The 25,759-nt window shown below is 29.0% G+C and overlaps 2 protein-coding genes and 1 long non-coding RNA gene across 3 annotated transcripts; 1 reads left to right on the forward strand and 2 right to left on the reverse strand.

Annotated features, from left to right (window-relative positions):
• The first annotated feature begins 1,340 nt into the window (after positions 1 to 1,340).
• LOC126769086 (uncharacterized) lies at positions 1,341 to 2,349 on the forward strand. The gene is made up of 2 exons (XR_007669330.1): positions 1,341 to 1,868; positions 2,238 to 2,349. It is a non-coding gene; the product is annotated as an uncharacterized LOC126769086 (long non-coding RNA).
• Positions 2,350 to 3,728: 1,379 nt separating this feature from the next.
• On the reverse strand, positions 3,729 to 5,159 carry LOC126769050 (coiled-coil domain-containing protein 12). The gene is made up of 3 exons (XM_050487600.1): positions 4,791 to 5,159; positions 4,596 to 4,716; positions 3,729 to 4,004 (listed from the first exon to the last, which is right to left on the reverse strand). The coding sequence occupies exons 1-3, from the start codon at positions 4,934 to 4,936 to the stop codon at positions 3,792 to 3,794; spliced, it is 480 nt and encodes a 159-aa protein (XP_050343557.1). The 5' UTR covers positions 4,937 to 5,159; the 3' UTR covers positions 3,729 to 3,791.
• Positions 5,160 to 7,099: 1,940 nt separating this feature from the next.
• LOC126768919 (putative uncharacterized protein DDB_G0271606) lies at positions 7,100 to 19,469 on the reverse strand. The gene is made up of 2 exons (XM_050487372.1): positions 19,380 to 19,469; positions 7,100 to 9,887 (listed from the first exon to the last, which is right to left on the reverse strand). The coding sequence occupies exons 1-2, from the start codon at positions 19,386 to 19,388 to the stop codon at positions 8,163 to 8,165; spliced, it is 1,734 nt and encodes a 577-aa protein (XP_050343329.1). The 5' UTR covers positions 19,389 to 19,469; the 3' UTR covers positions 7,100 to 8,162.
• Positions 19,470 to 25,759: the final 6,290 nt, after the last annotated feature.

Consider the following 25,759-nt stretch of genomic DNA (forward strand, 5'->3'; position numbering starts at 1 on the left):
CGTCTAAAATATTATCCTAGATTGTTTCAATCTATCCGTTTCAATTCCATCTAAACAATAATAATATCTTTGTTTCGTAATTAACAACACCATTTTACCTATAAGTAGTGAAAATAATTGTTTTCTTTTAATAAGTTTAAACCTTCTCCTCAAAAAGAGGATATATATATATATATATATATATATATATATATATATATATATATATTATGCATAGACAAAGAAACAAATAGACCAAGGAGCCGTGAAACCGCGATTGAGACAGAGATAGATTGTCAATGTGTGCGTATAATGTTGCCATAGTTGTAGCCAAAGCATCCCCTGTTTTGAGAGATAAATAATTTTCAGGATTTAATTAAAACAAAATGAGGTCATTAAAGTTTACTTTTTAATATTTATTATACATTTTTCTAATTAAAATATTTTTGTTTTCCAACTACACCCAAAAACCGTTGCATTGTTTGTTTTTGTTTCCGTTATCAATAGTACTTCAGCATCTATATATGGTACTGGATTAGCATTATCCTCAAATATTGAAATGTAAATCACTCAATTAAATCATTAATAAAAAATGGTTGCCACATATATTTCTATGATAACCTTTTGACTCGGAATTTACTAATATTATAAATTCATGAAGAATGTTAAACAATGTTGTCATTAGGAAATTATAAATAGGAGAACGAATAAATTAAAATAACATACTTAATTATATATAATGGAGCACTTTAGGCTATTATTGGACTCCGTATTTATTTGATTACATTGTCGACGAGTTGAGATTTTTTATCGAAAATCGGGACATTTTTTTAGCTGACGCAGGCACTTACATGATAAATAATTATAGGTTATTAATGATAAAAACTACAAAATCCTATTATCTTCAGGATTTTAATGCAATATAAGGTTCCGTTGTACTATGGCATAAATAAACATCACATGAGAAACTATATTTAGGAACAAAACCGTCGTAATTACGCGTGAAAACACACGCCGGAAATTTTCTTCTTGCTATCGCTTTAACATGCAATAATACGACAATGCACCATTGTATAACCTTCGATATGATATAAGGATCGTTTCTCGGCCTTTTCGCTGGTTTTTCGAATATAATTCACAACAATAAAATGATTTTATTCATGATAACAAAGGTTCTTGGGTAAGCGTAGAATATATTTGTATATTCTATATATAAAATAGCTTTTTTGTACTTCTTCCTCAAAAATTTTAGTTTACCCTAAATAAAACTTATATGATTATTTTTTTTAAACTAATCATTCAATTATAATATTTATATTTTAATTATTTAAATAAAGTTAACATATTAAATTAATTTCATACGTAGGTATTTATCAATATTTTGAAAAACATTTTTGCAGCAATAAGATTCAGCTGTCAGTTTCAGGCCGTGTTCGGTTCTTACTATTTCTGAACTCATTTTTTTAACTTCATTGTTTCATATACAAAAAAAATAAATAAAAGACATAATAATTTTCATTAACATAGCGCGATCTTAATTTTTTTTTCATTTTTTAACAGATTTTGTTGTTTTAACTTAATAGCCATATTTTTTACTTATTAAAACCGTACCGTAACAGCCTGTGAATGTCCCACTGCTGGGCTAAAGGCCTCCTCTCCTCTTTTTGAGGAGAAGGTTTAAACTTATTAAAAGAAAACAATTATTTTCACTACTTATAGGTAAAATGGTGTTGTTAATTACGAAACAAAGATATTATTATTGTTTAGATGGAATTGAAACGGATAGATTGAAACAATCTAGGATAATATTTTAGACGTTGCCTTTTCCGAAATCACCTAACGTTTTTGATGCTAACAAAAAAATCAGACTAGATTCGTCCAAGAGACTTGTAAGTATTGATACTGTACTAATGATTGATAGGTACCTGAATTTGTAGATATAATAATCTTATTCATATTATTTAGTAATTTATAAACTTTTTAGAGTAAACTTTTTATGAATTAAAAAAAAACCTCTCATATAAACATATTTAATTGAATTAATGCTTAAGTTAATAAATTCTAAATATAGAAAAAAAACTTTATATATTTTATTTGCAATTTAACTTAGCCTGTAATTTATATATATTTTGTTACACTATTTTAATATAATCAACAAGAAAATGTTTTTCTTAATATGTAATGTTGGCTTCCTAATTAATAAAAACCGATATGAGGGCAACGTAACAGACATGTCAAATATTCTCATTATTTTACAGCCGAGTCGTAATATTAACTCGTAACAGATATATTCGAACCAAACTTTCATAGGATTTTACAGGGAGGAAGCAGTTATATAAATGATAAAAAGGAGTAAAGACGATCTGTGGACCATATCGGACTGAAAAAACCTTATATGAACAGATACATTTTTAACATTTTATGGTAAAAAGAAAACTTATTTACCCAATTCCTTTAGTAGAGATATTTGAAATATTTTTTGCAACATGGGATAAAATCATAATGGAAAGATTTTCATCATACCTATGAACAAAAATACTCGTAATGTCAGCCCTAGATTTAATTAATTACTCATAAAATTCAATCAATCTTCCAGCTTTGGTCTCAATAAACTAAAGCATTTAATTAATATCAGGGGTCACTTCCCGTTTTATTATCGATAAAAAATAATCACTTAATGTTTATAATCATTGATAGACCCTTTAAATTATAATGTAGTTATACATATAATATTTTATTTTCCACCATGAACTGGATTCACCTTCTGCAATATCAAGTTAAACACTAACAACTCTGCTCTTAATTAAGATAATTTATCATAGGTTTGAGGATAATTTTTGACAAGGCTGCTGTATATGTATGCTTATCCGATGATGTTACCATGTAGTTGCCAATGTTTTGCATTTACATATTTAATAAAAAATACTATTTCAGCTTCAAGGAAGTTCATAAACTTTCATGCCAAAGTGGGCATATAGTACATGTTCAATGCAGACAATGCAAAATTTAAATACAAATGTTTAACGAAGTATTGTTTTATATATACAGAAGATTTTGTATCAATTATATATTCATAGCCAATAATAATCCTAAAAAATCTTCCAGCCTGCGATAGCATAATCCCATACAATAACTTTTTTTTACATCATTAACCCTATCGTAAAATCTAGATTGTGTTTCTATGATATTTTCATCTTGTGTTAAATCTAATAAACGTAATTAAAATTGTGTTGTAAAAAAGTAAAAACAATCATAATAAATGAGTAAAACACTGAGACTTTTATTCAACAAATATTTAAAAAATCGGGATATGAGAGCTAGCGATAAAAAAGGTTATACAAAAATAGATAATATTTTCAAAATAAAGTTTACATCTGGTTATACCAAATCATAGTGTGCGAGCTATGAAAGAGACGGAAAAAAACTATTTCTTTCTTAGGTATATGTTCATTCTCTTGCAACTGATAAATCGGTGGCAGATACAGCATTTGTCATGGTGTATGAAGCGGCATATGTAGGGTTAAAATGCTTAAGTTTTATATAATGTTCTCTTTCCCCTTTTACAGATAATGCAAAACTGATTTTGTTGCATTATTATTGAATTGATTGCTTTTTTTTTAACAATTTCAATTATGCGACATTAAGATGCAATCTAGTTCCTACATATTAAACCTATTTCAATAGTATATATGGTGATTTATTTATATTAACATATATGCATTGAGTGGTGAAGAAGTGAAAAACTAAAATTATTCTTACCGCTTACGTTTATTACTTATTTATCTCAAAATAAATTTACACAATAATAAATTTTAATCATCATCTGTTGGTTTATTTTCATTCATAGTAACCATAGCACTTAAATTCTCTTCATTACCTTGTTTAAGTCGCTCCCAAATTAATTCAGCTATTGCTTTTTGTGTCCTTCTCTCTAGTTTCTCTAACTTTTTAGCAACATCTCTTTTTAAATCCCAGTCGGGTTTTCGTGGGGCTAAGCTTGATATATCTAAATCTTGTAAAATTACCTGAAAAATTAAATCATTTATAATTAATCCTCTTCTATAATTATACAAACAGAAGAGTACTCAAGTAAATGGACCAGGTGATAATTTTATTTATTATTTTTTATTATATTGGCCAAGCATTCTGAATGCATGTAAGCCATTGGTTCTACACCTGAACTTTTACGGTTGTGTCTCTTTGCCATCCCATTGGGTTATGAGAGTGAGGGAATAGAAAGTGCACCTGTGTTTGCACACACACTTGTGCACTATAATATGTCCATGTTGTTGGCTAATCTCACTTGAGATTGGCCACTGTGGCCGAAAAGGGTCTGGAGGACATCATATCAACCAAATCCGGAATAATATAAAATAGCTTGTAAAAACACACCAATCTCAGGTTGAATTTTATATAGTGCAACTAAGGATATAAAAATGTTATTCATCAAACTTGAACAAAAAAAATTAATTGATACCATGTTTAAAAGTTCCATACATTATTCAATAGTCAATAATATTGAAATTGTTTTTAATGATGCCTAACATATAATATTACAATAACATATATACATATTGAATTGATATGAAATTAATTTTTTAAATCGCCTATTTTACCTTTTCTTTGCCAGCTTCAACTAAATCTTTTACTTCTGCTTCAACTAAAGATGGTTGTGCGTCCTCTATTTTTTCTTTTTGTAGAGTTTCATCTTGAGGTTTATAGCTCCTGAACTTAGGCCTGGAATATATTTTATTTTTCTTTTATTAAGTAATAATAATTTGAAACAACTATATATAAACTTAGTTACTTACTTTGGAAGCACAATTGGTTCATTTTTTGTGGTACTTGATGCATCTTCGTTTGGTAATTTGCGCTTAAGACCTTTTAGTCTTTCTTTTCTTTTAAGTGCTTGTTCTTCCAAATTACCCACGCTATCCATTTTATTTAATATTACCATAATAAAATCGCAACTTTGAATTGAGAACTGTAGACTACTTTTATTACATTCACATGTTCATCACACATGTTATTACATAACCTTATGTTTGAATGTAATTTTTAAATTATATTTGTCGATTGATTGGGTTTTTAATAATAATTAAGAAAGAACTAGGATGGTTTTATTAATGTAAATATATAAAACTGAAAATACACACTCCTACGACGCTTAAGATTTCATTGTCAGTGCCAACTGTCAAGTTCTTCGATGTCAAAAGACAAAAATATTACAGACATTCAATAACAAATTTTGAGATTATTATAGGATTATAAACACATAATGCTAGATAATGATATAATGAATGTAATAAAACTTTAATCTAATAAAAATATCTACAAATGTATACAAACGTGTGTTTTATTTTAATAAGTAACCTATCATTAATTAAGGCACATCCATATCTGCGTAAGCGTAACAAAATAGTCTGTGTAGGATATAACCGCTAATAAATTAGGCTGCATAGACCGTGTAAACTTGCAGGTGTGGATGTTACTTAATAATTAATTCTAAGGTACGGGCAAATAAAATGGGAAACAAATTAATTAACTTTAGACTATATAACATACTTGATTTATAAATTTTACAAGTATTTTCAAAGAAATAGGAAATACTTTATTAAGACGTATTTTCAGTTCATTACTTTTTTGTAAATAATTAATCGATTTATAAATTATGTTCAACAAACGCCTTATAGTTACTTTTTCTTCTAGTTATTTTAGTTAAGATTTTGACATCATTTTTGCATGGAAACATTAATTAGTCAATTAAAAAAACTTAATAATTTAGAACCAATGTTTTTTATCCAGGTATCTATTAGAATATAATTTTGAGAATTTGGCATAGTCACTGAACAATTTTTGCGATAAGTCTACTCTATATTTTGAACTACACATTTTTATGTGTAGTTCATAATATTTAGGGACAATGATGTATTTAATTCAATAAATGTTTTTTAGAAGTTTCTTGATCATCAATTTTTATATAATTGTATAAAGATCCATATAGATTTTCTTTTACCAGCTTTCTTTTGATAGCTCTTTTCCTTTTTGAAATACCTGACTCAAATTTTCTACCAGCATTACGATCACGTGAACTCATTTCGTAAATCTCGTTTTGTTTCGCACAAACAGTCAGAAATATTTTTTAAGTATCACGCAGTTTTTTTACACTTAATCAGCTTACTCAATAGTTCAAATACTATAATACTTTTCTAGTTCAGTCAATACTTTAAATACTACAAGAACGTAATATTTTGTAAATCATACTGCTAGCAAAATAATTCCTAGGAGACAAGAGTTGACGAATGAAATGAAACACGGGAATTCCCTAAGCGATAGAGGAGCAGAACATTATGTCCCGACTCGCGATATCCAAGTACTACATAATGAATTTTTCAATTATGTTTTGAGTGAATGAATTAGTTAACTAACTTTATTTTAATTTACCGTTATGTTATAACCTTTATAAGTAATTAAGGATCAAAATCAAAAGTAAATATAAAATATAGTTAAAAAATCTTTATTTTTTAAAACTAGCTTGGGTTGTTGCGCGAGGCTCCTGCAAGAGCGAGGTCCCGGGTGATTGCCCTGTTCGCCACCCCCTAAGGCCGCCACTGAGTGTAGTAATATAGTAGACTTGTCTCTCTCCGATTTTGTCACATTAATTTTGATTATTCATTTAAAAAAAAGCAATTTGTTTCTTTAGTAATTCAAATTGCTTACAATAATACAAAAAGAAAATAATCTTATAAGTTAATTTTGTTAATTTGTAGATATCAATGACATCAATGACATTAATTGGATAATGGAATGCGGGTAGTGTAATTACGACGGCCGATTAAGACGACCTTTTTACGTTTAACTGCTGTTTTACGATTTTATTGTTTGACTACTACAACGAAAAAAACCTTGCTAATAGTACTATGAAATACTTTTTTATTGATATTATTATATAAAGGTACGACATGATTCGTTTTTCTAAATTGCTAAGATTTTGTTTTAATCAGTAATTTTATAATTTTAATGCAGTTTTAAATGGGTATTTAATTAAAACAGATGATTATTTATATAATATTTAATAATTTTTACAATTTTATTCAAACTTTGTTAAATTACGCCTGTATATTAATTATACAAAGTGTCATTTGCTAAAATATATAAATAACCATAATTATTTAAAATCGCAAAAAATAAAACTAAATTAAATTCCTGATGCTGTTTTTTGCTTGATGACTATTTTAAAAGAATTTGCACTAGAGTTTGGGAAGACTCGACATTTTCAAAAACAATTTCCAACATGTTAAGTATTAAGAAATTGCAATGAGAAGTTACAATGAAGAAGAAAGTCCTGCGTAACGAGTCTATTAAATCTAGCAAAAAAATTCACACTTAACGACGAATAGTCTTAATATATTTATACTTAATGCTCTCCGTATATACGTTTACACTTAATAAAATAAATTTGTGAATAAATCTCTACAATATTAATTGAATTCAATATTAATATGATATATTTATCTTTACTCTTAAAATCTTACTTCATACTTTGTACAATTTTATAGTATAAAATCTTCTTATACTTTTTTTTTTAATAAAATTATATTTCTCTCTGGTTTGTCTCTGTAAACCACCATCTGACAATTTTTAATTTCATATTCGTTAGCGATAATGCTGACTGCATAATACATACACAGTTTATGTATTATACAGAATGCTAGTGTACTGCCAACTACACTCTCGACAACTAAAATATTGTATTATAACTATGACTATATGATAACTTACTTAATAAAACATGATATTGTTAGATACATTTACTGTAGTTATTATAAACTGCAGACTGTTAACTACTTATGGCAGAAAAATTATATTGTAAAATAAATAAATTCTTAAATTAAACAGTTATATAATATTTTGTAGTTTATTTCAAAAATTAACTTATGTAGCTTTGTGAAATAAAACGATTACTGCTAAGTACAATGCACAAAGTGACCTTGATCTTTGGGTTGTGCCTTATGTATGTCCTTTGACACTAATTAAAAAAAAACTCCATGGCTATCTGTTGAAATAATGTGTGAAACTCGTATTAAAACAGGTACTCAAAATTTGACAATTGAAGGCAAATAATTCAGACCATGAAAGTTGAACTATACTTATTTCTATGACTGAATTATATTTTGTCACTTTTAAGACAAAGTTCTTGTACGTCTTTGGTTATCGAAAGACAGTCGACTTGGGATGTTGTGAAATGGAATTCCATGATTCAGAGACAAAACTTTCGATACAATATTAAGATCTTCCTGCGCCCGTGAGTTAAGATTACTTTGAGCTAATAACTGTTTTAGTTCCACATCTGGGCTGAACGGGTTAATTTTGTTTGGTGTTGAAAAGCGATTTGTAAATGGTGGCTCAAAGGTATTGAATCTATTGTATTTTGGGATATTTACACCTAAATTCCCTACATTACTTTCATGACGAAATACACGAGTACCTTGCTTCTGTCTTGGATCATCTGAAGATTTGATTTGATTTGTTAGATGAAAATTTAAGCCTTGAGGAAAGCTTTGATCAGAATTAGGTTGCAAGAAATTGCTTATGCCTTGAGGGAGATGGTTATCTTGTAAAGGAAACTGATTTTGTTGTTTCGTACGTAAGTGAATAAGAAAATCAACAGCTTCTCTGTTTGGAAGTTGCTGCTGAGCGGCTAAGGTATTTGTTTGATCTAATGAAAGGCTTGGTTGAATTGACACTTGGGATTTTTGTGGTCTTAGATTGTTTTGACTTAAAATTTGGTTTTGTGGAACGCTTTTATGTGTATAAAAGTTAGATATTTGTTGTGTTGGAAGCTTTTGTTGTTCTAATAATATTAGTTGTTTCTTAAATTGTTCTTGTTCAAACAGTGACTGTTGTATTCTTTCAACTTCTTTCTGTTGCAAAAGTAGTTGTTGACTCCTTAATAATTCTTCTTGTTGCCTTTGTTGTATTTGTAGGAATCGAAGTCGTTCTTCTAAAAGTTTTTGTTTTTCTTCTAATTGTTTTTGTAGTGTTAACTGCTGGCTGATAAATTCAGTGGATGAAATATCTGGTACAGCATGATTTAGGTTTGACAGTTGGGGAATATTAGTTGGTAAGTTTGATATTTTTGAACCACTTTGAGTATTAGTTTGCTGATATATGGGTATAACTTTTTTTGGAATTCCATGTGCATCTTGGTGAACTGTAAAAGCTGCTACTAAGGGCGCTTGAAACACTTGAACATCCTTTTTACTCACTTCTTCAATATTTTCTCCATCTTCATTGTGCGTTGGTTTTGGTGTCGTAGTCGTAGTTGTAGTTGACGTTGTAGTTGTTGATATACGGTGAGGTTTTTCTGTTGTCAGTTTATTTTGTGCAAAAATGCTATCTTTAGATTTTGATGTACTTGGTATGCTTCTTACTTGTTGTATATTAACGCCAGTCTCTCTTGTTTGAAAAACTTCATTGAATGGCGTTTGTGTCGGAAGATTTGATGTAACATGATTTTCAACATTGCCAACTGTTGTACTTAAAATTGATATATTGTTATCTATTATTGTTGGAGTCGCGTGTGATGTATTATTAAAGGCAGATTGGCCATTGACAACAAAGGAATGAATTTGTATATTTTCTTTATTAGCCTGTGAGACTGTTACTTCGTCACTAGTGTTTTCTGAGAAAAAAGGTGATGTGCCATCCGTTGTTTCCGAGATGGTTACATTTTCACTCTCTTCAAGATCACTGAGTGCTTTTAATAAAGCTTTTCTTATGTAGGGATCTAAACGAACCGAAGGCGAGGGTTCAACGTGGTTTGTCTTAACGTTAGTATCATCATCACTTGTCGTATCTTGGGCAACACCAAGACAAAAAAGAGCACAAAGTATAATTGCCGGTACCTGAAACATAAAAAACAGCATTGTTATAAAATAAATTTCTTATAAGTGACAGTTATTGTGTTGGTTAATGTGAAAAATAAAAACATAAATTTAAATTTTTAAGTACGTTACTATAATTTATCAATGTTACAATGATTCAATTTTAAAGTTTCGATATATTGTATTGATATTCGATGTATATACCTATGCAAATGAATTTTAACTTAAAATTTGAGTCGTACGTCTTACAAAAAACAAAAATATTTCGTTGAATGTACAATAATTGTGTTTTCTTTGTCACATAGTTACATTATTGCTCCCATGTTTCTAAAATTGAACGAATTATATTTGATATTTTGGTTGTGTATCATCCAAAGAGATATGATACGCATGTATTTTGTTGTTCAAGAGACATTTGAAATAAATTACTACAACAAACACGTGGCTGACCAAATACTCCCATCGAGCACAACGTGGATATTATATATTGATATAAAATTATAATTTATGACTACGGATTGCAACTTACAAAATATTATCATTTATTGTTATTATTTAGTTTTATCCCATTGAAGAAAAAATATATTATTGATAAATCTTCGTTAAGGCATATTTTTATCCATAAGGCAGATATACACAGCTATGTCTTCTCGAGACGTAGTTTTGAAAATGTATAAAAATAAACTGTTCTAAGTTCGACCCTCGAGTTCTCTTGGAGTCACAGGAAAAGAAACAATGCAAATTGTCTTCCTTTCCGGAAAACCAAAGGTCAGTGTGTATTGATGTAATTTTCTAAGTAATAATAAAAATCTCTCAACATGTGGCAGATAAGAGCAAATTATATAACTTATAAGTATTACACCTACTTTTTGTTATTTTCGAAACCATTTTTCTGTGTTATTTTACAATGGAATTGATCGAACAATTCGGGTCTGGATAGTGTATATTATATATACCTACATTTTTGTCAGAGCCTAGGCCTATGCATTTTCTATTTTCTTCTTTTTTATAAGGATTCTGAACATAAGTGTCAGATGCAGACAGATATTTTTTGATCGTCATGAGCATTTTAATTTATCTTATTATTTAGTGTGTGTAGTATTCAGTTAAAAAATATACACATATTAGTTTTATTCTAAATATACTTTACAGTAACAGCCTGTCCCACTGCTGGACTAAGGCCTCCTCTCCCTTTGGAGGAGAAGGTTTGGAGCTTTTTCCACCACGCTGCTCCAATGCAGGTTGGTAGAATACAAATGTGGCATAATTTCAGTGAAATTAGACACATGCAGGTTTATAAAAACAATTTTTTTCATGTGCTTAACATGAAAATTCAGTAGTGCTTGCCCGGGTTTGAACCCACGCTCATCGGTTAAGATTCACGTGTTCTAACCACTAGACCATCTCGGCTTTTTTATATATTATATATTATTATATTTTTTATATATAATTTACATTAGTACTTAATGTTTTTGCCAATATCATTCCAAAATAGGTTATAATATTGAGCACGAATCTTTGTGCGTAAGTAATTAAGATAAGCTAAGCAATAGTATGCAAACTAACAAGACGCTTTCACCATTCATAGCTCACGCCTCAAAACATGTCAAAATCAATAAAGCACACCTACGCACCTAAGAAAAATAATATTAGCTTTCCGTTTATTTTTTGTATAATTATATTATTTTGCGTTTGACCATTGACCGACAGAACTATATAAGGACTAAAGGACTTTTTTCAAACTTCTTAGGCGTAGATATTATACACAGGTATTATGTGATGGGATTTTCTATGTCAAGGGTAATGTAGGTATCTATTTAAGCAGACAATTATCATCGCAAAATAGCTTCGTCAATAGTTTTGTAATGAATTTCATGTTGACTGTATAGTAGTAGATGAATTTATTTCAAGAGCGTGTAAAAAATAAAATATAAATAAAAATAAATTTATTAACACAGAAGATGAACAGTATCACGTAATATCACGTAAGGTAGTTTAAAAAATATAGCAAATTGTGATTGAATATTATAAAAGCGACCATGACTGCAGACAGATGATGAAATGTCTCATATAAGGATTGTCAATATCTTACCATTTTTGGTATGGGGCCCTAATTAAGAGTCGATATCTCATATTACGCAAGTGGGCTCGATCGTGCGTAAGACATTACGCGAAGAAGATCTTGCTCGAAGCATTCCAACGCTGTGACCCATTGATTCAACAACAATGACCACCGAGCTATGATTTATAATCTTTACATTCAATTATGTCCACAGTAAATTGCCGTGTTCTCTACACTTTCACGCTTTACAATTTATACAGCCATTAATAATACGATCCTTTTTACAAAAATTTACTACTTAATGTGATCGTATCTTTTTTATTATTTTTGACCGAATTTTGAAAAGAGTTGCACATTTAGACAAATGCTGAATATAATATATAAAATGGATAACAAACATCTCGAAAGTATAGTTAGACTAAAAAAAACACTAGAAGGAAATGCTTACAATTGAGTAAGTTTTAAATATAAATATTAGCAACAAGTACATATATTACATATGGTTATTAAAAATAAGATTTTACATAAATGAGTGACGAATAATATAGTACTGTTGCACAATTATTCGTTATCGAAACTGTGGAGAGATTTCTCAGTTAGAAATTGATCTCTACAATTTGCTGGTGAAACTCAAATTAAAACCGTTTGGTTGACTTGAGGTCACCTTTCAAGCGCAATATTGTCTTGATCTGTGCTTCTAAATACATATTGTTTATAGTTTTTGCTAAATATAGTCGTAGAATTTAACTTATGAAAAATAAATATGTCCATAAGGTAAATTCTGTAAACATAACGATAATTTTCAACATAAATAACGTAATAAAATTAAATATTAGAAATATATTAATCATACTTAAAAATTTTATAATTATTACTTCAACTTTTCAGCTTTGACTTGCAAAAGAATAACGTATTTAATTTTTTTTACACTTTTATAGGTGTGAGTGGCGCTTGCTTATAACAAGAAATATAAAGAAAAAATATTTATTCGTTTATTTGAATTACTAAACTAATTTCTTAACTATTTTAATTGTAACACCATATTTATATATGATATATTCTTGTGTGAACACAAAACTTAAAGGTATTTATATATTACAAACATTTAGACACTACAGTAGGTTCAAGTTGAATATCATATTTCATTTGACAGGCATTAAGCCCGTTATCGACAGGACAATACTTCTCAATGAGTTTCTATATTCACACTACCTCAATTCTTAAAATCATTGAAGATATTGTAGGAGGATTTGTTAAACTACGTATGACAATAGTCATTTATATACATACAATGGGACCAATTACATAAGACGTTATTGTCAACAAAAGAGGCATTTCACTTTTAAAGGTGAACACTGATTACTTTTAACACAGTAGAGTTTTGCATTCGTATTTCATATGAATCAATCATTATGTGATATACGCAAATTATTTGATTTGTTTGACCATTGACCAAAATTGTTTCACAGCGCGAACATTTTATCGTATGAATATAGCATCATTTATAAAATGTTGTGTTAACTTTAAATTACTCAGAATACAATCGTAATAAAAATTTAGTCTTCTTATTGCACGGCATTTGCATTTGCGGTAACATAAGTAATTTACAAATTTATTAGATTTTTTTTGTTTAGAACATATTTTATGTGACCATTACTATCAAAAACGTCATTACTTCTTGTGAAATACCTAGATATGTTTTATTCGATAAGGATAATAACAAATTTACATATATGTAAATTACAATATCTAAAGTAACCTATAGCAGGGGTCAATTGTTTCATAAGATATTTTTGTTGGCGCCTTGTAAATTGTGTAACAGATAATATCAGTCAAAGCTCGAGGAACTTAATACAATTATTTATGAGAGCACCGGTCGCCCCGAGGTTCGTCTGACGTGAACGCTGAAATATTATAGCAGACACTATATTAATCTTTCATAGCGATCTTATTTTCTTCTTTATCAATTCAATATAAAACAAATGAATTCAATGCGTACAAGAAGAGTATTTAATCAAAGTAATAGGGAAGTGAATTGTAATAGGCATATTACGCTAGAGAGAGTGTGAAATATTTTCCACAGTCGTAACAATTGCATGGGATTATAAAATAAAATGTGTAATAAACTGAGGTATGGTCGATATAGAAATTTTCGAAATAATTATGACGTGATCTTAAACTGATGTTATAATATTACTAAACTGAAGTATTATGATTGCGTTTTGTTGCGTTCGATCTATCTTTTAGTTGTAGTCCACGATGCTAAACATAGAGATTAATTAAGCAGACACGTGAAAACAATGAGTAAACTTGCATAGTAATCAGTTAATCAGACAACACAATAAAAATATTGCATATATTTCTCTCGTACAAACAATGCTCGTGCCTCGTCTAATGAGATGTTGCAAATAACCATACACTTGTTGAAGCATATCTAAATTTAATGAGCACTTCTCGGAAACATTACCTAATTTGTTATATTTTTATATTATAATTATACAGGTTCTAAGGGCTAGGGTTCGATATGTTCTTACGTTTCCATCCTAAGACGACTATGGTGATAAACCATAGTGAAATGACATGAAAGTACTTCGTTCTTCTAGTCGCAGAAGTGTACCGGCTTCGGGTAGAAGCTAGGGTGAGCGGCACAATCAAGTATAGACTGACTGTGCCTACCGGACACAGCTGTTTTAAGTACCAGCACGGGGTAACGAGGCTGGAGGCATCATCCTCCTGCCACTAGTGTGTTGCAAAACTGGACATCTTCGAGAGTGTTATCTCGCGGAAGGAAGCCACGGAGCGGGAGCGTCAGGGGAGTGTCTCCGCTGACCCGCTCCGCCGAAGAAGACCGCTGTTAGCGTCACCGGGATTGGTGGGCCTCTATACCTCGGAAACCTACCTTGAAATGGAGGCCCGCCTAGACGGGCCGACCGTCAGAGCATCGCGGTAGCTTGCGCAAGCGATCCCGTTGCACACTTCAAAAAGCTGGAAAGGGTACCGCTGATTTTTTTGGATATTCCGATGTTCAGGGTGCATTAGGTGTCTTCGACACCCGTGAGTCGCACTTCACGTGGGAGAAACAATTAACGCGTTTTAACAGCGATAAAAAAAGTCTGACTGCTCTGGACAGACAGTTTGGTGATAGTGCCGCCCACTCATCAGATTGTCTAACGCAAACAGGAATACTTAATGTTGTTGTGTTCCGGTTTAAGGGTGATTAAGCCAATGAATCTACAGACAAAAGAGACATAACATCTTAGTTCCCAAGTTTGTTGGCGTGCTGCCGATGTAAAGAACGGTTTATATTTCTTACATCGCCAATGTCTATGAGCGTTGGTGACCAATTACCATCAGCCCTCCTATAACATAAAAAAGAAAGTATTTTATTTATTTATATACTGTTGAAGCATTGTATTGTATTATGTATATATATGTATACAATGCTACATTATAATAAATAAATAAAATAGCAGTAATCATGTTTTATTTGTGTCATAAATATATCATACATACATTCATACATTTTCCAAAAAAAAATCTCAACTTATTTAAATTACTGGAAGCTACTCGAAGCTTCTAAGATATTCATAGACTGCTTCGTAACCTATTATTATAAAATTACTTATTCAGAACACTATATAATTTGTTGAAAGTAGATGAACGTATAATTTTTATTGTATGAATGTTCTTAGAACATTCATTTCAAAGATTAAGAGCATTTGAATAGTTTATTACATATGTTCTTAATTCATAAACATGATTCAATATTCAAATGCTGCAATTGGAATAGACATGTGTAGCTCGTATTCATACTGTCATTTCAATTTAAATAAAATTAGCTAGTGGTCGTAATTTATAATTAATATATTTCATACAACATTTATGTAAATATAACATATGCAAGAAAAATGTTTGATTTTTTTTTAATTTTCATTTATAATTTTTATCTTCGGCCGAAATTCATGAAATAATTTTTTATGCAAATCTATGGTATCTTAAAGTTTGTCATTTATTTTTATACACAGTAGATAATATAAATATAGTAATTTGCTCAGCAGATTTAAAACTTTAGTTTTATTATCTTTCGCAAGATCTTCTTACTTTAAAAGAAATTACTTACCTAGTAATTTTTTTTCAAAACTAATAAATACTTTTGAGGTAAGTTAGTTTTTGTTACTCCTAGATAGTTAAAGTTATAAAAAAGTACGAATATAATATTATAACGGCTACATTGTAGATATATTATTCCTGTCTTCTGAATAAAAAATATTTAGACTTTGGTAATTCTCGATTTCAACTGGTCCTTATTATAACTTCTTAAAAATGTATACTTAAATACATTTTCTCACGAGTAGGAATAAGGAATTAACTACCTCGAAATAAGAATGGATAATGCCAACGTGAATCGTAAGATTATGTTAGTACTTATTATCCTTCGAGATGTTTTGTGATATGCATTCGTGGAAAGATTTATAAGTAAGATACAACATCCGTTACTTAACCGACCCAAAACATTTACCGAGTCTTTCATGTTTTTGAAACTACACAATTATAAGTTAGAGCTAAAACTATATAAGTATTTAACATTGCTCATCATTATTAGTATTATGATAAAAAAAATGTATTTATTAAAGTTTTGTATTTATAAGGACATAACACTTGTTGGGCTACATTCGTTTGTTTTTGGTTTACTTAAATTGGTTAACAGATAAAAATATCATTGATGCTTGTAATTTTAAGTACTGTATTATTGTAATGTTTTATGACTCGGAGACTGGTTAAAAAGGAGTTAATAGATTGTATTTCTCAAAGCATTATTTAAGTATTATAAACAATAATTATTTAAAATATTGTTTTATGGACCTAGTCATCGATGTAACAAAATTTTACGAGTTACGTTATACATTAAAGCAAATGCTTTCATTATAATAATTATTATATACTTGTCATATTATATGAATTATGAAATTCGACAACTTTATATTAATTAACTTTATTTATGAAAGCATAATCTTAACATGTAAAAAAAATGAATTGCATATTTTTATTTTGTTGCTATAAATACATATACATAATGTAAATGAGCCAGTGTAATTACACAGTATATATCTTTGTACATATATATAAATGAAATAAAATTGACTAATAAACATTCAAACTTTAACAATATTAGTAGGGTACCATACATACACATATTTCGAATACATTTTCAAGTAAATAGCATTTTGTTAGCAGCGTACAAAATCTTTTAAAATGACTAGGCTTAACAATAACCAGAGGAAGTGATGTGATTTCACACAGAACTCTCACTTTTTGTACTTGATTTTGACAGGCTATTACTTTACTTTATACTTTATTGTACACCACAAAGAAAAAAAAAATACAAAACATTGATACAATTAAATAAGAGTAGGATACAACTTTGGTGACCTTATCGCAACATAGCGATCTCTTCCAGGTACCAATGTTAATTTAAAAATATATCTACTTATTTGTGCCCTTAACTCAAGTTAAGTTGGTTCCTAATTAAATTAAAAATCTCACAATAGATGTGCAGTAATTATGGAAGCTATAATATTTTGTATTGCAATTCTAAATGAAAGCATAACCCCCCCCCCCCCCATTTATGTTATTATTTTTCCTTAGTAAAGCATTCCTGAATTGAGACATTGAAATGTTATTTTTGTAGGCAAGTTTTTCTGTAAGATTAGTAGATAATAAAGTGTTATCCAATAGAGTCTAACAGGTAAATTGATTTAACTTATTCTAGAAAATATTTTTGTAGAGAGCATAGGTCAACGTTGTGAGTCGACGACACTTATTACTAGTTTATTACGTAACAGATGGATCATCAAACCGGTAGAGTTTTTGATATATCAACATTTCTTTCTCATATGTTTCGTAAGAACAGGATCTTCTAATTGTATTTCTATGCTAAATTAAATCTTTCATAACAGCACAACTTTTTTCACTTAAGTTTAGTATTGTAATCATGAAAATATTCCATTAATTAAAATTTAAAATATGTCGTTAATTTTACTTTAAGGTATGAAAATTACGTAAGCTTATTGCACAATACAAACACAATATTACAAAATTTAAAATAATATATGTTTTTTTATGTTATAGGTAGGCGGACTTATTTTATTCATTAAATTAATTTGGAGTTTATGTTATAAGACGACTGGCATTTGGGCTACCTGATGTTTAGTGGTCACAACTGCCCATTGATGATGGCGACATTGGCGATGTAAAAAGTATTAACCATTCATTATATCGCTAATGCGCCACCAACCTTGGGAACGAAGATGTTATGTATGCATGTAGTTACACTGGCTCACTCATTCTACAAACCGGAATGCAGCAATACTAAATATTGCTGTTTAGCGGTAGAATATCTGATGAGTTGGTGGTATCTCCCCAGACGGGCTTGCGCATAGCCCTACCACCTACTAAAAAATGAAACTTAATTTAATCAAAGATTTTTATGAGTTTAAAGCAAATATTTGTTCTGAATTTTATGTTAAATGCTTACTTCATAATTAATTCGATATGAAACTTAGACCCGACTTGTAAATAATGTTTTTTTCCTAAATATAATAATTATTATTTCAATTTTGAAATTCGAATTATGCTGTTTTATTTAAATAACGTAATGATTTTCATTATAATGTATACAATATTTTTAATTTAAATCTTTTAGACTTCTTAAAAAAATATTGTTAATTCATCAGAAAAAAATGTATACGATATTTTTAATTTAAATTGTCTAAATATTATTTTAATTTCTTACATAGTTGCAAAGAAAGTAAAATTGAGAAATCCCTTGAATGATATAATATTGTTAACAAGTCAGCAAACGTCTTGTTGAGTTATTCGCACACAGAATCTTTAATAGCCGTATTTTCCAACAATTCGCTTTAATTGTAAAGGAACAGATCGCATCATCACGCATGCAGCTTACGTCACTCGGCGAAAGTGCATACAGTTTACATCAAAGACATGTTATATTTATTTGTCACTGTGATTGTTCTAAGATATTAAACTTAATTTGCGCTTTCCTTGCGGTAGCTGAAATAAGAATGTTTTTATGCCATTGTAATATAAAAATATAATATCAATGTATAAAACATAAAAATATATATTTTTAAACTATTATATCTAATTACCTTTTATATACTTTCTTGAGATATTGAAAAAGTTAAATAAATAAATAAAATAATAATAAATAATATAATTTATTATCAGCGTTAACGTTAGTTTAAAAAGTTAACATATAAAAATATAAATGATAAATATTATTTTATTCATATATATATAAATAATTATAATTTTTAAAATTACGAAAAATTAAATTAAGAAATTTGCAGTAATCATAGTAAAATTTATATAATACACGGTTATATAAATTTAACTGTGATTGATGAAAGTAAACAAACACGGGTACTTACCGGGCGCATCGTGCGGAGGCTTCGTCACTGCACACGCGGCTGGTCAAAATGAAAGGTTTCACACAACACTTGTGGCTTCTCTGCTGTGTCGATGAATACTGTTCAAGTCTAAGTCTCTGAACACCGAGCCCGCTGTCCCCAACGCCAGCTTGTTATGATCATTCCCCGGCACTTGTTTACAAATTCACATTACATGTCAGTAATTGTTTCAAAATTAGCTATTTGAAACCAAAACTGTTTAAAGAAATTAAGCAACAATTATTAACTGCTATTTCACTACACATATCAATTAATATTCAGTTACAAGCTATTAACTTTGTTACATTATTGACTTGAATACTGAGGATTATTAATAATATTATATTATATGTATGTAATAATATTACATATTTAGTTTCGAGTTAAATGTATAATACTTTGAATAAGAAATTTATTTATAGCTAATGCGCGTCTTATTCTCCTTAGTAATCGTATATTAATTCATAATGAACCCGTAAGTTCTCTGAACATGGATATGCAGTTTTTACCGATAGCTTTTCGCATGCCTACGTAACGCCATCAAGTGCGATTTCATGTTTTAGAATGAGCAAAACTACTAACAACAAGGCGGGGTACAGATATAAGTCTCTATTTATATCTAATATAATTTATAAAAAAACATTAACAAATATTAATATTTATAAGAAAGAACTAATGTACCAAATTGAATTGCATATAATAAATAAATATTTTTTTATTTGTATAGTCTAAAATAATGTTAATATATGAGTGACTATCTATTAAAAAATGAAACATATATCTGTATCGTGACCGTAATAAAAATAAAGAATTAAAAGTTTTTCAAGTCTGTACCGCCTCTAGAGGATATAGAATGCAAAGTGATCGTCTGTAGTAGGAAATAGTTCTGTAACCTGAATACACCCAATTTGCATTACTAAACATTTATAACTTTACATAACACTTATAAAAAGCTTAGCTTGACAAATTAGACTAACGTTTATTATACTATTTTATAACGTATTAATGTTCAATGCTTGCCGATTAAGTTTTTATTAATATTTTTAAGAAAATTATAAATTTGGAAATTGAAATACTCGGCTCGGAATAAAATCTAAAAATCTTTTTGCATAAAGAGTAAATATAATTTTCATATATTATAATTTTGTTAGATGATTGCTAAAAATGGGAACAACCAATCTAACAGAAAAAATATCTTAGAAAAAGACATCAACGCACTCTCGTCTCACGAAATCCTTCAAGAATCTAAACATCCTTGAAAATTCTTGATGTTATTCTTATTAATATTATTATTCTTGATAGATTCAATGTAATTATATTTTTATATTTATATTATATTATTATATTGATTTTTATTTATACGTTTCTATATAAAAACAATCATATATTATTGTTTTTTTTATACATTAAAAATATATATAAATTAATTATTGTCATAATAAATTTAACAATAAACGGGCACAGGCTTATTCGACATAGAAATGCTATTTAAAATAAATAATACTTCCATAAAATAATACTATTTAGTAACAACAAGAATGTCTTCTTATACTGATCGATAACTAATTAAATATTTATTACAATGACATGTCTTTTCATGTTTTATTATAAAAATGTTTTATTATACCACTAATATAAATACGATGAATGAAAAGATTCGTAGCTTATTGTAGTGGGAGGTCAAGCGCCGACCGGTCTGCTCACAGTTCTCAACGACTAGACTTTCTTTTCCGACAACTATGCCCGTGTCTTTGAACTTACACGTGAAATATACGAGACGTTCAAATATTATACGATAATGTACCTTAAACAAATTTACTTGGTAAAATTTTCGTGAAATCATAAAATAGAATTAGATAATCAAAGTCAATACAAAATTATATTCATGCTCTTATCTCTTAGAATTCACTGAAATTATGTTCTCATACTCAATAAAATATAATATTTTATTACATTAAATAAAATGATTATATAAAATCAACACTTATTTTGTAATAGGTGAGGTTTTACTGCTTAACTTATGTATGTGAGTGTCATCATATAAGTATATATTCAATACGAACGAGATGCTTATTAAATATCGAATAAGTATGTTCAATGCGTATTCAACTTAATATTTCGATAAATACGTCTTACTAATTAGTAATATATTGTTCCTCGAAAACAAAGACACTAATTGTAAATAATTACAAAAGCAAATTAATAATTTTAATTATTCTTTACGCTACATGATAACTAACTAAAGTCACGGATCTTAGATAGCGATAAACAAATCTGCCATTTAACATTAATAGGCTCATTGTAGTATTTAACCTTTGTGGCCTTGTTTCCAGTTGTCAATTATCTGATGGACTGGGTTAAGTGGGGTCAGTGAAAATGAAAACAATAGAAATAATTAAAACAATATGATCTCAACACTAGCTTATATAAGTATTACGTTTTAATTTTTTTAAACGTTTAACTGAATTAATCTTCATCGAAATATACTTTATTCAAGTAGACGCTTACAAGCACTTTTAATTTTAATGTAAAGCTACCACCAGTTTGGAATGTAGATTCTATCGAGAAGAATCAACGAGAAACTAAGTAGTTACTTTTTTCATCAATCAAAAACGTACATGTAATCCTATACATAATCTTGTTTAAACGTAAACGAATACTAACTCCAAGCTTGGTTAGTATTCATTTTGGAGTTAATATTAATATATTTTAACATGAATTTCAATTAATATATTATATACATTTTATATTTGTCTGCCTCGTTGGTCTCGTGGCTTGATATATGGCCGCAGACCCGGAGGTCCTGGGTTCAATTCCCAGGTCGGGCCAATAAAAAGTTATTAAGTTTTTCTGTCAGAAAATTCTTAGTAGCAGCCCGGAGTCAGGAAGTTGGAAGTGTGTTCACTCCCGTGCCTCGGAAAGCACGTAAAACCGTTGGTCCAGCGCCTGAACTCTTTCCGGTCGTGTCAGATTGTTGGATTATGAGAGTGAGGGAAGAGAGACTGCACCTGTGTTTGCGCACACACTTGTGCACTATAATATCTCCTGCGCAGTTGGCTAATCTCTCTTGAGATTGACCGCCGTGGCAGAAATCGGTTTAGAGGACATTATTATTACATTTTATATTTATAACAATTAAATCCTAATTAAATTTCTTATGTAATACTAGCGCAGCGCCCGCGGCTACGCCCGCTTAATAATCGACCCAAATCCAGTTAAACGGGATAAAAAGGCCAAAATATGTTTTTTTGTCGTATAGTTATAAAGTAATAAAGCGTGAAGGACAATTATTCATAAAGCATACAATAGTTCGTATTAATGATATTACTGTGATTATGATTATTCTAGTAATTAAGAAAAAATGGATATATAATGATGAATCCGATATAAACAGCGGTAACTGTAAAGATCCTCTACGTCTGTCTTATCATCACTGGTCTGACGTCTCATTGTCTAACCATTGAGTCACATTCCCTCTAAGTCCTAACTCTGATATATCAAGTCAACGTATCTCTGACTAGACCAATATGAGCTTGATAGAAATTCCTAAAATGTAGAGTCTGGTGACAGCCTCCAGACTGAAATTCCTACAATAAATTATTTCATTGGGTTGATTTCCATAGCCAATCGCTGTGTTAATAGTCATCGAACGATGATTTAGATTCATCTTATAATATTTTTTAATAATTTACTACGAACGTGAACGCTACTACTAAAGTATTTTAACTATTTTAATAAATTTTAAGTGAATAATAATAATTTTTCAATCGAGTTTACTTCCTAACTAATATTGTAACATCGATTGCAATTTAATTTAAATTAAATCTTGATTCCCCTGCCTACAAAAATGAAATTCTTTGAAAGACCTCTTTCAAAGAATAGATTCAAAATTGGCGCCGATTTGATAAATATTTTTATGGTTATGTCAAATTTTATTTTTTATTTTTACTTAAAAAAATATGTCAAGGAAATCAACTGAATACACCTATTCTTAAGATTTACCCAATTATATTATTGATTATAAATACGATGACTGGAAACGATGAATGGTCATAATATATTTTTTGCGTGAATTGCATAAGCTTAATGGTAAGTAACAATGTGTGACAACGTGACAAATTGTTGAAATTAAAAACGATGCCGCACCTTCGGACGGCGATGTCTGTTTTTACCGCTTTATGGTTGTTTCAACATGATGAGGCTTTCTCCTCACGTCATTTACATATACTTACGCACATTTTCTGTTTGCTTAAAAAATTTCACCATCAATAATAATCTACGGGATACTAAAGAGTTAGGTATTAACGTATTAAAAATATGTTGCTTGAATTTACAATGCCATTATATCACGTCATAGTAACAATCACAATATAACAAATCACAATATAGTTTATAATATAGTTTATATTGTGATTTGGATACGTAGTAGGTACGTACGGGGTATCCGTATGAACATTTCTTTAAGTAGAGTTAAGTTTTAAAAATGTGTATAAATTGTTTCGGTATTACTGATGATGCATTGTCTTAAATAAAATGGCATTTATTCAATGTATTTATTGCAATGAAATCTACAAATGCTAAATGCAATGTGAAAATTTTACACTACGATTTACGAATCATTGTATTAGTATTTCATAACTCACTTCTTTTTTAGTCTATAGGAACTAAAGCTATGTTTTTCATCATTGTTGGACTTGGTTTTAAAACTTAATTATCAACGATATCTTTTTTAAGCGTATGTGAAGCATCACGAATTTCTATAAAAAGTCGGTTTGCCGTTTGAATGAGCGATTATGAGCCGTTATTTTAAAAATAACTCTAATTATGTTGCTTATTGCATTAATTTATGACTGTGAGTTGAAATCGTGAATAATGCCGAGTTGTGCAGACTTCAGACCAGATATGTATATTGTTATAACACCTGATTGAAATTACTTTTCCTCTATTTAACAATTAGTACCTGCATAACAACCTAGCTTTGCTCGGTTTAATAAGATAAGTGATAAAAAAAATATTTATAGATAAACTTAAAAATCAAAACCTTATCTAAAGTATTGGTCATTTACTATTATAAGATAAGAATGATTTAGAAAATGAGTCATTTGTACTTATATATCGAGCTGAATAAAACGTTTTATTGTAAATAGTTAATATAATTATGTAAAGTAGTTTTTATAGCAGAACTGGCGACTTTCTTGTCGGTTCCATCTGGTAGACTGACCAAATCCAAACTAGTGGTAACAGTCTCGTTTTAAAAGCACAAGTAATCTTTCAAAATTGTAAGAATTTGTGTGTTTCTGAAATCTATGTTGATCGTAATATGATGATGTGAAATAGGTTTAGTGGGACACATTATGCTTTGGAAATAATGAATTAAAATTAATGACTTTTTATAACTTATATCAATTGCAATCATCATTACTTTGTACCACTTTATTTACTTTGTATAATTTAAGATTAAATCTAGATACTTAAGTAATTAAATTTTCATTAACATTATTTGTATAGTTAATGTATTAGTTTTTCGATTGACTACTCTATTTGATTACATTCATCGAGACGATTTAATACATATTTTCATTACTCAAAACTGTAGCATAATGTCTCATGACGGTTTAGTGTGCAATATAAAGTTAATATTAATTTTTTGTTCTTCACTTGGTTTCCACTACAACTTTTTTCCTCATCAACAAAGCGATACATACTAAAATCATGTTTCCTCGTCATAGCTTAAATTAAATATAACCAAAACCTGAAATTATGCATGTTAGGTTTTGGTTATATTTTTTCACGGACGCATCATATGACATATGTTGAATTTTGTCAGGATTAAGTCATACTTTGTTTATTTTGCATGTTCTTTTTACACAGAAGAAAGTTATGTGTTGAATTACTAAAAGTTTTATGTTTCACTTGAAGACAAAGAGCAGAAAAATATATTTTACAAATTAAATATTTTTTATGGCATTATATGGTTTTAAATATAAGCTTAACTTTTATTTTATCTGCATTGACTTGTATACTCGGCTACCAGAATTTTTATGAAACCTGGCAAATGTGCTTTGTAACAATTCTACAATTATCAAATGAATTCGGAAGACTTGTAAGTCATAAATTTAAAAGCGCAACAATTATTATTACTACAGTAAAAATAATTGTTGCGATAAATTGTCGAATTTAATTATTTTGTATGAAAATATAAATAAACTTTTATAAATATAAATAAATTAATTAAATTTTATAAACTTTTAAATTGCCGAATTTAATTATTTTGTATGAAAATACGATTTGAGATTCCAAGCAATCCTTATATTTTGGAATGAAAAAAATTTATATACAAAACGCCTAATTTTGTACTTATT

The sequence above is a fragment of the Nymphalis io genome, chromosome 6, assembly GCF_905147045.1.
Source record: "Nymphalis io chromosome 6, ilAglIoxx1.1, whole genome shotgun sequence".
NCBI classification, from domain to species: domain Eukaryota; kingdom Metazoa; phylum Arthropoda; class Insecta; order Lepidoptera; family Nymphalidae; genus Nymphalis; species Nymphalis io.

Coding starts and splice junctions, on each gene's coding strand:
- LOC126769050 (XM_050487600.1), bottom strand. CDS start 4,936: ATGGTAATATTAAATAAAATGGATAGCGTGGGTAATTTGGAAGAACAA. Junction 4,717..4,790: donor GAACCAATTGTGCTTCCAAA/GTAAGTAACTAA, acceptor AATATATTCCAG/GCCTAAGTTCAGGAGCTATA. Junction 4,005..4,595: donor TTGAAGCTGGCAAAGAAAAG/GTAAAATAGGCG, acceptor TTAATTTTTCAG/GTAATTTTACAAGATTTAGA.